The sequence below is a fragment of the Quercus lobata genome, chromosome 5 (genome assembly GCF_001633185.2).
Source record: "Quercus lobata isolate SW786 chromosome 5, ValleyOak3.0 Primary Assembly, whole genome shotgun sequence".
Classification (NCBI taxonomy): Eukaryota; Viridiplantae; Streptophyta; class Magnoliopsida; order Fagales; family Fagaceae; genus Quercus; species Quercus lobata.
In genome coordinates this window covers 53,319,308-53,333,928 of record NC_044908.1, presented here as the reverse complement: position 1 = coordinate 53,333,928, position 14,621 = coordinate 53,319,308, and the positions used below count along the sequence as shown (strand labels likewise).

The 14,621-nt window shown below is 38.0% G+C and overlaps 1 protein-coding gene across 2 annotated transcripts in view; it reads right to left on the bottom strand.

Moving 5' to 3' along the window:
* LOC115992162 (187-kDa microtubule-associated protein AIR9) overlaps positions 1–14,621 on the bottom strand; it is a 39,255-nt gene that overhangs the window by 995 nt on the left and 23,639 nt on the right. For both annotated transcript variants that reach the window (XM_031116242.1, XM_031116243.1), the window contains exons 28-37: positions 14,228–14,423; positions 14,012–14,133; positions 13,313–13,520; positions 12,879–12,952; positions 12,517–12,655; positions 12,060–12,241; positions 10,989–11,144; positions 8,842–8,973; positions 6,918–6,976; positions 56–85 (exon numbers count right to left, since the gene is read on the bottom strand). In XM_031116242.1, the coding sequence (XP_030972102.1) occupies positions 56–85; positions 6,918–6,976; positions 8,842–8,973; positions 10,989–11,144; positions 12,060–12,241; positions 12,517–12,655; positions 12,879–12,952; positions 13,313–13,520; positions 14,012–14,133; positions 14,228–14,423 (1,298 nt within the window). The remainder of the gene's footprint in view (positions 1–55; positions 86–6,917; positions 6,977–8,841; positions 8,974–10,988; positions 11,145–12,059; positions 12,242–12,516; positions 12,656–12,878; positions 12,953–13,312; positions 13,521–14,011; positions 14,134–14,227; positions 14,424–14,621) is intronic.

Genomic DNA, 14,621 nt, shown 5'->3' with positions numbered 1-14,621 from the left:
CTCAGTATAGTACATTAACAGAAAAGAAATGTACAAACAGAATTTCAAAGGTAACCTTTTTAGATCGGTCCTTGTCACATAGTGCCTGTTTCAAATAGGTAACAGTTAGATTACGGAGCACAATGCTGGCAATCTTAATATATAGGAAATACTGCTTCCAAAGACAAACGAGTTTCCACTAGCAATAGACAAAGGTTTCATAGGCATATTAGTTTAAACTGGTAACAACATGAAAAGGCCCAAGAAATTTTGTTTGAATTTCTTTGAACTCTCCTGAAATTCTTTAAACAACTTGCTTTCAGTGAATTTATATAAAAACATGTTTCCAGAATTGGAAAAAAAATATTTAATTTTTTTTAAAAGGACAAGATTGTAAAAATGTTTTCCAAACATATTACCAATACAGGGAAAATGTTTCTTGAAATATTACTAGACAAGAAATCAGTGTGCCCCCCATGTTTTAATCATAGACTCATGTCTGCTTTATAACCTAGTTGATTTTAGTACCCAATTTGCATTGGTTTAATTAAAAACAAAGATTACAGAACAAATACGGGACATGAAATCTCTTTTACTCTTCATTAGATGGATAAACCTTACACCAAAGAACATAAGGAATGAAATTATTTGTAAGCGTAAGCAGGTGCAAGTGGCACCAAGGATAGAATTTGGGAGTCAATTGAGCTGGCTTAGACATGCAACAGACTCAAAAGGTGAGTTTATTAATGTGGAAGGATCCAAAGGATGAAAGGAAAGCTAATGTTAGAAATATGGTTAAGTGATTCATCATTTTTCCTAATATCTTAAGCTTTGAAACAATCGGTAATATTATCATGGTATCAAAGCAGAAGATCCTAAGTTCGATCCATGTCTCTACTCTACCTCCCGTTTAAATGTTAAAAATCTCACATGTTGGGCCCCAAAGGAAGTTTCGGCCCACATGAAGAGGGATTAAAATTCACCATTTCCTAATAATTTAAACTTTTGGAACAATCAATAATATTATAATATCATCAGCTAAAATTTACGTGGGTCGAAGTAATAAAGAAAAATATGGTTGACTACATGGACCCTTTTACGCCATTCCACTCAACCAATATAGGGCCATGTCTTTGTTTTGTCATTGGATTTTAAAATGAAACAAATGAGAAATCAATTGCAAGCAATATTAATTTTGCACGAGGAAAACAAGGTCACAGGAAAACAAAGATTACTATTAGGCTCTACTTCCAAATCAAAGAGATTATTTTTCTAACTTTTAGGTTATGGTAAATCCATCTACTTCTTTGCCACCAAATGCACCACATTTGACAGAGGAGAACATGTTATGAACCGTGGACATGTGGAGTTAGAAGAAAGGGCTGAGCCGAATAGTGGCTAACATGGGCCAAGTGATAGAGATTGCCTCAAGTAGTAGTTATCGTGTGTTAGGATAAATTGTTATTTGAATTCAATTAAGTTATTGTTAGGATAGGGTCTATCTTGTGATAGAACTCTATTAGGAGTTATCTTGATTTCCATTCTAGTGTATTTAAGCATTAAGGATGAATAACATGAGGCAAGAAGAATTTAACCCAAACACTCTTTCCTTCCTTTTATTCTAGGAGGGTAGTCGCCTCGAATACGACTAAACCATCTCATTATTTGCAGTTCACTGCAATTGGTATCAGAGCAATGACAACCATCCCACCAAATACACGTTCAACCACCAACGATGACCGCCTGGCTGCCTTGGAGGTTAGCACCCATTCCCTTAAACAACAAGCCGACGCTCAAAAAGAAGAATTTGCAGGCATGAAGGGAGCGTTGGAGGCCCTCACTGATGCCGTGGCCAAAATGAGCCGAGCTATGGAGGACAGGGGAACTCGGGTTGATGAGGAACAGTGCAGCAGTGGCAGAGACAGTGGGTCCATCAACCGGCATCGCGAGTATGGAGAAGGAAGCCGAGGCACTCAACAGGGCGGCTTGCAGACCAGATTTTCACGATTGGACTTCCCTCGTTTCAACGGGGAAAACCCAACCGGATGGATTTATAAAGCAGAACAGTTTTTCCATTATCAAAAAACAGAGGCCAACGAAAAGGTGTTGTTGGCATCTTTCCACTTACAGGATGACGCTTTGGAGTGGTATCAATGGTTTGAACAATCCCAACCAAACGTACAATGGGAAGAGTTCACCCAAGCCTTGTGCATCCGTTTCGGCCCTTCAGACTATGAAGATTTCGACGAGGCTCTCGCTAAATTGCAGCAAACGGGCACCGTACGAGAATACCAAACGCAGTTTGAACGCCTGGCTGCGCGTGTCCGTCAATGGCCTCAGCGAGCGTTGGTGGGTAGCTACGTCGGCGGGCTGAAAGAAGAGATCCGCGCAGAAGTTAAACTCTTCCGGCCCACCACCCTGCTTCATGCCGCAAGCTAGGCTCGGTTACTAGAAGAAAAACTGTCCAAACAACGACGACCAATATTCACCGCAACACCACCCAGACCTTCACTGTCACAGCCCCCACCATACAAACCGTCCCTTCTTCCTACCCCAACACCTATCAAAACCACCACACCCTTTCATCCCAGCAACCGAACTACCACCAATCCGACATTTAAAAAATTGTCATAGGCTGAGATGCAAGCGCGACGGGAAAAAGGCCTTTGCTACAACTGCGACGAAAGGTTCGGACCAGGGCACCGATGCAAGAAACAACAAATATTCGTCTTGGAAACAATGGATGAGACGGAAGAAAACTTCGGGGCAGTAGAACTGGATCCCGAACTTGAAGCATCACAAGCGGTGCCGGAAATCTCTCTCCATGCATTGTCTGGAGTGTCCACGCCCCGAACGATGCGAGTCACTGGCTTAATCCGTAGCAGAAAATTGCACATACTTATTGACAGCGGTAGCACACATAACTTTGTCAGTTTGAAATTCGCCAAACGAATGGGCTGTTCTACAACTCCGACACCGGCTTTCCAAGTGATGGTAGCCAACGGTGAAAAATTACGGTGCGAAGAAATTTATGTGGCAGTCCCCATAGAGATACAAGGCTATAAATTCCAAACTAACATGTATCCTCTCAATCTACAGGGGTCAGATGTAGTTCTGGGTATACAATGGCTACAGAGTCTTGGCCGAGTTTTGCATGACTGGAATAAACTCTCCATGGAGTTTTGGGTCGACGATCAACAATTCATTATACATGGGGAAGATAATGGAAGAGTGTTTCAAGAATCCATACACTCCATTATACGTCTTGCATCTAACAGTGTGAAGTTTTGTATTATGCCAATTTCAGGAGGGCCCACCGAAGCATTTATAACGGAGATAACTCGCGACCCATGCAGCGAACTTGATGCATTGTTGAGAAAATACCAGTAGGTGTTTCAAACACCAAACACGTTGCCACCGCCCCGTACCCATGATCATCGCATTCCCTTGGAACCCGGGAGCGGGCCTGTGAGTCTCCGTCCTTACCGGTACCCCCACATCCAAAAAAATGAGATTGAGCGAGCGGTCAAGGAGATGCTCGCCACAGGAATTATACGACCAAGCTTCAGCCCATTTTCGTCGCCGGTCCTCCTGGTTAAGAAGAAGGATGGCTCTTGGCGTTTTTGCGTGGATTATCGAGCATTAAATCGCGTCACAGTCAAGGATCGTTATCCAATTCCAGCCATAGATGAGCTACTTGACGAACTCCATGGTGCGACGTATTTCACCAAGTTGGACCTCAAATCGGGATATCATCAAATTCGGGTGCATTCCGACGACATTCATAAAACCGCTTTTCGCACCCATGATGGCCATTACGAGTTTTTGGTCATGCCGTTTGGACTCACCAATGCCCCGGCAACATTCCAATCCTTGATGAATGACATTTTCCGGGCACTACTAAGGAGGTACGTCCTGGTATTTTTCGATGACATATTGGTTTATAGCAAAACATGGGATGAACATTTAATCCATTTAGATACTGTGCTGCATACTTTGATGACTAATGGCTTATATGTAAACCAATCTAAATGTTTAATTGCTCGGGAAGAAGTAGAGTACCTAGGCCATGTCATTAGCGCTACAGGCGTGGCTGCCGATTCGACGAAGATACAGAGCATGGCGGATTGGCCAACTCCGACAACCACCACTGGTCTTCGCGGCTTCTTGGGGTTAACCGGTTACTACCGGAAATTCATCCAAAACTATGGCACCATCGCAGCACCGCTCACACAGTTATTGAAAACGGATGGATTCCGTTGGTCAGAGGCAGCCGAGAAGGCATTCCACACTCTCAAGCACGCAATGACTCAAGCCCCTGTTCTCGCATTGCCGGACTTCACCAAACAATTTGTGATTGAGTCCGATGCATCAGGAACTGGGCTAGGCGCAGTCCTTATGCAGGACGGTCGACCCATCGCCTACTACAGCAAGGCACCTTCAGGCCGAGCCTTGGCGCGTTCCACCTATGAAAAGGAATTGATGGCCATCGTTTTATCGGCCCTCCAATGGCGTAATTATCTGTTGGGATGGCGGTTTCGCATTCGTACTGACCATAAAAGCCTGAAATATTTACTAGAGCAACACATTTCGACCATGGATCAACAAAAATGGCTTGTGAAGTTGATGGGATACGACTATGAGATTGAATACAAACCAGGTCGTGAAAATGTGGCTGCCGACGCTCTTTCACGTGTGCATGGTGAGTTAACTGCAATCTCTTATCCACAACCCACTTGGTTGGCCATAGTTCGCCATGAAGCCCACAACGATCCACTCTTGATTGCTATGAGGGAAGACTTGCAAAAAGGGACTAAGAGCATTAGCGGTTATGAGGCACGGGGTGGACAATTGTGGTACAAAGGCAGGTTGGTCGTGCCTCCAAATTCTCTGCACAAGGAAGCCATCATTCGAGAGTTTCACAATACACCAGTCGGGGGACACTCTGGAATTTTCCGAACTTTTAAACGTTTGGCTGCCAACTTCCATTGGAAGGGCATGAAACGGGATGTTCAACACTACATTCAGAGGTGTGATGTTTGTCAACGTAACAAGCATGATACGATGACACCGGCTGGTTTATTACAACCGTTGCCCATTCCGAACCGGGTTTGGGAGGATGTATCAATGGATTTCATTGAAGGCCTTCCAACATCGAGTGGCTTTTCCGTCATCTTGGTAGTGGTGGATCGACTCTCCAAATATGGCCATTTTATCGCCCTTAAGCACCCTTACTCAGCAAAGATGGTGGCGGAGACTTTTATAAAGGAAGTAGTGCGGCTTCACGGCATGCCGCGATCCATAGTCTCTGATCGGGACCCTGTTTTTACTAGTCGGTTTTGGTCAGAATTCTTTCGCCTACAAGGTTCTGAATTGCGTATGAGTTCGGCTTATCACCCTCAAACGGATGGCCAGACGGAAGTCCTCAATCGTTGCGTAGAAACTTACCTGCGTTGCTTTGCAAGTTCAAAGCAAAAACAGTGGCTCCAATGGCTGCCATGGGCAGAATATTGGTACAACACAAGCTACCACACCGCTACTCGCATGACTCCCTTTGAAGCTGTGTATGGGCGACCCCCGGCGACCATTCATTCGTAGGTGCACGGCGACACAATGGTGGCACAGGTCGAGCACTCCTTGCGAAGCCGAGATGAGATTCTTCGAGTGTTAAAAGACAATTTAGCTACTGCCCAACACCGCATGAAAATGAATGCAGACCGTCACCGCCGTGAGTTGGAATTTGCATCTGGTGACTTTGTATATCTTCGGTTGCAGCCATTTCGACAATTATCTGTGCGAACTCGAGGAAATATGAAGTTATCTCCACGTTTCTACGGACCTTACCAGGTAATGGAACGTGTGGGAAAGGTGGCCTACCGATTAGCACTTCCAACTGATTCCCGAATTCATCCGGTCTTCCACGTTTCCCAGTTAAAGAAGCAATTGGGACACTTAGACCGCGCAGCACAGGAGCTTCCTAAGGTGCAAGACGATGGCAAGTTGTTGTTGGAACCCGCTGCACTTTTGGATTACCGTTGGAGCAAGGCAGGAAAGAAAGTCCATCAGGAAGCATTAGTACATTGGACAGGAACAACAATTGATGACGCCACGTGGGAACCTCTTCCGGAATTACTACAGCAGTTTCCCCATTTGAATCTTGAGGACAAGATTCGTTCTCCAGAGGGTGGGAATGTTATGAACCGTGGACATGTGGAGTTAGAAGAAAGGGCTGAGCCGAATAGTGGCTAACATGGGCCAAGTGATAGAGATTGCCTCAAGTAGTAGTTATCGTGTGTTAGGATAAATTGTTATTTGAATTCAATTAAGTTATTGTTAGGATAGGGTCTATCTTGTGATAGAACTCTATTAGGAGTTATCTTGATTTCCATTCTAGTGTATTTAAGCATTAAGGATGAATAACATGAGGCAAGAAGAATTTAACCCAAACACTCTTTCCTTCCTTTTATTCTAGGAGGGTAGTCGCCTCGAATACGACTAAACCATCTCATTATTTGCAGTTCACTGCAGAACAACATTCCTAATCACTGATGTTACTTGAATTCTGTCTGTCCCCTTCTTTAGAAAGTCTTCACAAAGTATTTTGAGTATCAACTTCTATTGATAAAGGGGAAAAAAAGAAAAAAGAAATGGAGCAAAATGTTCAAAGATTCATACAAAAACCTCACAAAAAACACCTTCCATCCTCTCTTCTTTTTTAAAGCCGTATTTAAAAAAATAAATAAATAAATAAAACTTTGGGAATGTGTGTTATGTATATCTGCATTCTTTATTATTATTATTATTATAATAATAAAAGGTAGAAAAAGATCACATAATGCAACGATATGTATATTCCATAACTGCAACAAACATTTCAGTATATACGAGCAAGTTGATAGGAAAATAACGCCAACAAAAGAGTTGAATTATAGCCACACCTCAAACTTCACAGATCCAAGATCAAGCTTCTGCTTCACTTCTTTATAAACATCAGGCTCTGCAAGAAAATCAATGCTATACAAAATGAAAACACAAATAGGAGGAAGACAAGATCTGATAATTTCCTATAGAATTCTTTATAGAAACCAACAAACATAGATCAAAATTGGTAGAAGAGATCCACCCCCCCAAAAGTTAGACACCAGAGGAATTTATGAAAATAAAAAATAAAAAAAATTTCAAGAACCGGAGAATACAATAAAGATACAATGAGAACCAAAATCAGAACCTTGCAATAATGATCTTTGCTCCAAGAGTAAATGGTTTTAAGCCCTCATGAATTGATTAACCAGCATTTCTGATATTAGTGATTACCATTGCAACAAATATCTTTCTTTTTTTTTAAATAAGTAAATATTTCAAAAAAAAAAAAAAAAAACGAAAATGAAATTATTCATTAACCAACAAGTACATGAGTGAAATTTTCATTCGCCATCAGGTACATGAGTAAACTATTTCATTAACCAACAAGTACACACACTTTCTAAATGCTTTTCCACCGAAACTTCATCTGCCCTCCTCAACACGATGTAATAACTCTTCACTAGAAAGTCCCGTTGAGAGAGAGAGAGTTGCAATTCTCAACCTCAGGGCTCAGGCACTCGAAGTTGTACTAAGGTTTCTTTTTTTTCTTTTTTTTCCACCTTTAATAATAAGTGACAGATTTACTAATAAGGTACAAAATGGGGCATCCAAGTACAATGAGAATACAGAATGCAGCCCTCAAAAAAAGAAAAAAGAGTAAAAATCAAATCCTGCTTATCATTAACTTTTTAATATCTTTGTGTCATATAAATTTATGTTAAAATGTTAATTTAAAAATAAAAAATCTGTTATAATAGATGAACAGAGGACAAAAGTTATTGCACGTGAATTTTGACAAATCCACCATTAGATTACATTTTCTTCTTATATCCTCCATGCTTACAAAATTTCCAAAAAATCAAAGAACAATGTTATGGCATCAATCAAATATTTAAATTTCAAGTTTTTGTAGTGTTAAATTACTGATTCTCCCAAAAGCTTAAACTATTGGGATATGATAAATTTAATCATTTAACTACATACTCCTAACATGTAGTATAAAATAATGAATAAAAAATAAGTCTATGGATCGAATAGAAAACATCCTATTGACACAAAATTGACGCACGTGTTAAAAACATAAAGAATAGGCAATCTAACAGTTAGATTTTCAAAATATGTTGCATAGTTAATTTTTTTTTGTGGGAGTTGTAGGCATTAGCTACAACCAAGTTTGTAACCAAACTTTGTCCATTAACAAATCAAGTGATATATATTCAAATGGATTTTTCTTATTTACAAAACAACACATACTTCAAGTTCCTTGAACAATGACAAGAACATATAAGTGTATCATTGCGAAACATAAACATATAATCTCACTTGGGTAAAGATACCTTGCAAAGCTTCAGTTGCGAAATTGAATGCTACAAATCAAGGAATGTATAGCAAAAGATGGCAACATTGAATCATGGCAGGTAACAACATTACAAGAAAAAGGTTCAGTTCAATAAACTCTTTCAAAACCTAATAAAGTTCAACTTTTTAAAAGCAATCAGCATGTAACAAGGTAGCTTATAAACTTTTATTGGTAAAGGTGAAAAATAAATAAATAAAAAATAAAAAAGAGCACCATATTCAAATATTCATACAAAAAGCTCACAAAGTAGGGTACATACTTGCACTACAAGAGGACACCCAAAAAGAAGACAGCTTCAACTAACATCAGTAAATATAAAATGCAAAAAAAAAAACTAAAAAAGGAAGAGTGTAATAGCAAAGTTATTTGCAAAATCATTGAACTTGAATAGCCATGAAAGATGGGATTCCAAAAATTACCAACTGCAATCGGATCAGTTGATGCAGAAACAGGCTGCCCCTCAACTCCATCCTCTCTAACAGGAGTATAAATGGCCACTAACCTGTAGCTCACGTCATCAACATTAGCTTCATACATCCTTCCTATTTCTCCTGCAATTAATCTTTAGCAATCAGAATTTGGAAGAAGGGAAACTTAGATTATCTAAAAATGTATCTGGCAAAGCAGAAATGAAAGGGAAGCCAAAACAAAAAACTGCACTGTTTACCATCACATAATAATAATAATAATAATAATAAAACAATGCTAGTTTTTAAGATCAATTTAGATCTAGAAAGAGAGATCATTGAGAGCACACAATGATAGGTTTTAACAATCAAAATTTGTTTAGAATTTTTATAAAAAATAAAAAATAAAAATCATTTCCAAAACATTTAAGAAACCTCGAGCTCTTAACATTGGAACCTTAGGCATTCCTAAGACATTCTAGTTGTGTACAGATGATTTATGAGAAAAATTCTACATAAAGCAACCACCAGGGCAGCCTGGAGAGGTATGCAGGCTATGCAAAGCAATCTCCTAAGGTTTGGTTTGGTAAATTCAATGAAGCAGTTGTCAAATTTGGGATGCGTCATCGCCACCTAACCACTCTATTTTCAATTATACTTCTGATAGAGAGGAAATTCTCTTAATAGTTTAAATTGATGACATCATTATTCTTGGTGATCACAAAAAAAGGGCATTGCTAAGTTGAAGCTGTTACTTCAAAACTTGTTACAGACTAAGGATTTGGGAAAGCTATGTTACTTCTTGGGTATTGAGATAGCATGATCCAAGGAGCTATTCTGTTGCAGAGGAAATAAGTGTTGGATATTTTGAATGAAATGGGTCCGGTTTGTTAGGTTCAAAACCTATAACGACCCCTATAAAACCCAATGACAAACTTTATACAAATGAGGGGGAATCATTATTAAATCCTGAAAGATATTTGTCTCTTGGTTGGTAAGTTGAATTACTTCACCATTACTTCCCCAAATGTATATTTTGCAGTTAGTGTTGTGAGCCCTGGTTGGTAAGTTGAATTACTTCACCATTACTCCCCCAAATGTATATTTTGCAATTAGTGTTGTGAGCCCATACATGGCAAAACACAATTTATCTACATAAATGGATTGTCATCATGTCCAAGAAAGAGGAAAGTAGTGTAATTGCTACCCATATTTCTCAACAGAAGTCCAAGTTGTTGATATGTTCACATACCACTGGACAAGGCTCATTGGGATCTGTCATAACAATCTGGGGTTAAATGATACAGATGCTCCAGCGAGTGTTACGAGTAAAATAGTATGAGTGAATTGATGAGTCATTCAGTGTATTTCTGTGCTTAACTTAAAAATATTCCGTGTATTATGGTTAATTAATTTAGGTAAAAACACTTTTCAATTTATCTTATTTACAGATGCCATAAAATAATCAACACAGATTAAAAAAAAAAAAAAAAAAAAAAAAAAAAAAAAAAAAAAAACCAAAATTTAAGTTATTAATTTTGGATGTCAAACGATTAAACTGTCTAGCCAGTACAGCAAAAAGCACATCTCTCTCTAGCCGGATGAAATAATAATAATAACAATAACAAAATTTAATAATTTATAAAAATTTTCAAATTTAGACTGACTTGCATTTATCGTGACCAAAGGAACAACTGCTCATGGATTTAAGCTCAACACAGGTGGCCAAATATCAGGTTTTTAGACAGGCTATTTACTTTTAAAATATTCCTATCTAACAATGAGCTGCAATGACAAAGACCTGTACAGAGATCCAAATGAATTACAATCAATCCAATGATGATTTTTCTCATGTTATTCCTCAACCAAACATTTCCTTGTCTCCTCTCTTACCTATTGCTAATGTGACTCAAGAAGGGATAAATAGTCAAGAAAATCCAATGCATGCAATTGAGAAATTCACATGGAGTCCCCTAATTTATAAAAAACACAAGCTTTTCACACATTTTCAACTAAAAGTTGTTTTCAGCTTTTCCACTCATTATCCCTTTTTTTCTTTTCAAAAAGATAAAAGTATAAATAAATAAACAAATAACACACATTATCTCAAAAGACACGAGATCTGAACTTCTTAATTGTAACTTAAAATTTTAGCATACCTGGAATAGAGATGAGATCAGGACTTCCAACCATTGATCTAAGCCATTGAATTCTACTTTTGCCTTCCTTTCCTCCGCTATAAATGCCACGAACAGCATATAAGTTGGTGTGGAAACCTCTCCCCTCAATCTCCAGCTTATCTATTTTAGGCATCCCTACGGATAAACAAATAATTTTGAGGGGAAAGAAAGAAGATGAAGGACAAGAGGAAAGATGCTTCCTAATACACAAAATTAACAATAATATTGACACTGATTATTAATAAAAGCAATTTAGCTGGAAGCAGTCAAATCAAATCAATACAAAGGTTCACACTCCCACATTAATTCAGCAGAAGTTGGTTCAAATACTTCCAACACAACATCCAATTTATATGTTTTATACCTATGCCCCTCCTAAAGACTATGTAGACACCAATATTTCAGGAAAAAAATTGTAAAATGGTGATCAATCTACCTAAAAGAGCTAATGTACTCCACAAAGAAAGAAATATTCCCATGTTTTAAATATCCAGATATCTTCAAACAAGAACATATCATAATAAAAAACAATGAGCAGGGAATTGACCATGTCACCATTTTCAAAGTTAATGAAAACTTTAAAATTAATTCTTGAAGCACCCAGATACGGTCCAAAGCAATACAATAATAGTATATAAACAGAGAAAAACTGAAATCATTACAAGATATTAGAAGCAAGAAATGAAGTGGCAGCACTGTTATAGAATGCTTAAGGAAGAAAGTGTTCAAAAAAATTTCCCCAAAGGAGTTCTATCAGGAACAACCAAGGCAATAAGCCACACTTCAATTAAATAACATTAAGATTACTACTGCAAATGAGCTGAGCTAAAACCTTCTTAAATCATCATTGACCTTAGCTCAAGAAGCCCAAAAGCTCAGCTTTTTCCAGCCCTACTGTATTTAACTCGTAAATCATATTACTAAGTACTAACCTCACCACCTTACAATATTTTTCTAAAAAGGGTGAAAGAGAGAAAAATGACCATATGCCACTAATTGAGTAAGAAAGAAGTTCATGAGTCAATTTACAGCCCCCGTATAGAAAAAAACCTGGCAATATAGGTGCAGTCTCAGCATATACTGGCTCAGTTGATCTTCCAAACACATCAGTCACAATGCACTCACATCTCAGACATCGACCAATGTCCTCAAGCCGCACCTTGTAGGAGCAAGACCGTTGTGTAGGTAATGGTTCATAGGACTTTCTATCTTCCATTTCTGATGAACAGAACCTGCAGCATCCCTTGTGTCATATATGGAGAACACAATGCTATTTCAAAAGTTAATAAACCAGTGTAAAAGACAACTTTCTAAAGAATATATTTAAATAAATCAGGAAAATGAAAACAACAAAATGCAATCCAGATAATGTGATTCCAGTGTCTCATTTCCCTTCAATAATATGCAATTTCTTATTGCTACTGAAAGGCAAACAATTTAGTGAATGCCTAAGAGACCTACAACTACAATTTAATATGCTTTGTGGTTGTCAAAAGTAGCACAATACCATTGGTATCTGACATCTTTCTTGTACTTGCTCCAAACACGTTGTTGAGTCTCACTCTTTGGAATCACTTCAATGGCAGTGAGTACATCACCTTCAACTGCCTTTCCAGTGAGAGCAAGCATCTCCACTTTTGGAAGCTCTGTAGGGAAATGCAACACCCACATTTGAATTAAATAGTTCAAGTTCACTATATATACAAAAGGTTAAACTAAATAGTCTTCTTATTCTATTAAATACATATACCAGCTAAGGATTGCACTGATGCAAGTCCAACATCATGAATGACAAATTTTCATGTTATTTATGAAATAATTGCCATATCAAAGGGCCCAAGCTTCATTATAACAAAATGTAAATTTTACCTGGGAGAATAATATCAGTCGGCTCAGACAATCTGAGTTCTCCCACAACTGAATCTGAACGGACTGGAGTATAGCTGTACGATGCATTAAAAAAAGTTCATTACAACAGGCTTCCCAAATAGGAAAAAAAAAATTATATATATATATATTATCCAATTAAAGATGCATATTCATTAGATCACATGATAGGTTTCAGATATGAATTATTCTGAATGGACTGGAGTATAGCTGCTTTTGAGATGCATTAAAAAAAGTTCATTACAACAGCCTTTCCAAATAGAGAAAAAAAAATCTTTTATCCAATTAAAGATGCATATGCTAATCTCATTGCATCACATGATAGGCTTCAGATATGAATTATTCTGGAATTTTGAAAGCGAATTTCTTCTTGCCAACAAATGACAGCAAAAAAGACTAAAAGGTAGAACAGTTACCCAAACAACAAACGGCAAGTGTAATCTGAATCAGTAACCTCATAAGTACTTGAGCTAGCATCATTGATAAGAATAATAGTTCCCTCATTAGTTTCTCTGTACCAGCTGAAAAGGCTTGATCCCTCATATCCACCAAAGTATTCACCTTCTCCAGAATAAACACCCGAAGACAACTCCTTCACACGAACATTAGAAACTACTGGAAGAGCTGCCAAATTATTTATTTAATGTATCAAATAACAAGACTAAAAAGAAATAACATATTGAATGCCTTAGTATGACAAAGGCCAAAAGTCAACTACAGATAGAAGACAGAGCACATGACTTACATAGGATCTACCATTTACGGGCTCATGAAAAGGAGGTAATTGCTTGTGGAAAAAAACTAGTGAGAATGAACGACAACAACCACTTAAGCCTATCACTTGCTTAGATTTATAACAGAATCTGTGTGTACTGTTAGAATTAGGGTAAAATGATTAAATTTACCATTTCCAAAAAGCTTAAGCTTTTTGGACAATCAGTAATTTATCACATTCTACAGAATTAATTTATGGAAGAGAGTTCCAATCACTGAATCAAAATTATATTGATATTATACCTAGACAAGGGAATCTCAGTGGTAGGTCATCAAGTTATCCACTAAAATAAGAAACAGATTCCCAATTCCAAGCTAAAGACTAAGAACTAGAGTTGTACCTGGGACAACTGGAGAGTTGGATATTGCAACCAATGGCTTCCCGCATTTGCCATCAGCACGAGTGGGCAGCCAATATAAGGCCAAATAAGACCCCACATCTTCAAGTGATGGAGTGTAAGTTCTGCCACAGTTGCACGCAATTTACTTAACATTCTTTTTAGAGATGGCAACATGCATTCCTAAATCTCAGAATAATAACAATACTCAGAACTTACAGTGTTTTACCACATATAACAACATCTTCACAAGCATTAGATATATCTATTAATGCAGATCCATGCAGCTTATTTTTTGTTCTGTACCACATATATTGCCCAGCACCTTCTTGTCCACCAAAATACGTTTTTTGCGGGATTACCTCCTCATCCTCAAAGCAATCAGGAATTTCTAGGTCCACTCCTATGGGATCCGCTGTTTAAAAGAAAAATTACACAGAATAGGTCATTTGCATGAGTACAACAAGTATTATAGAATGATTTGGAAACAAAATAGACTAATGCAAACAGTGAAATAGGATATAACTGCACTGAACTGTACAAAAGAAAATGAAACAACAAATTCAATGGTCATAATATCCCAATGAAAACATCCTGGCAGTGGCAGAACTCA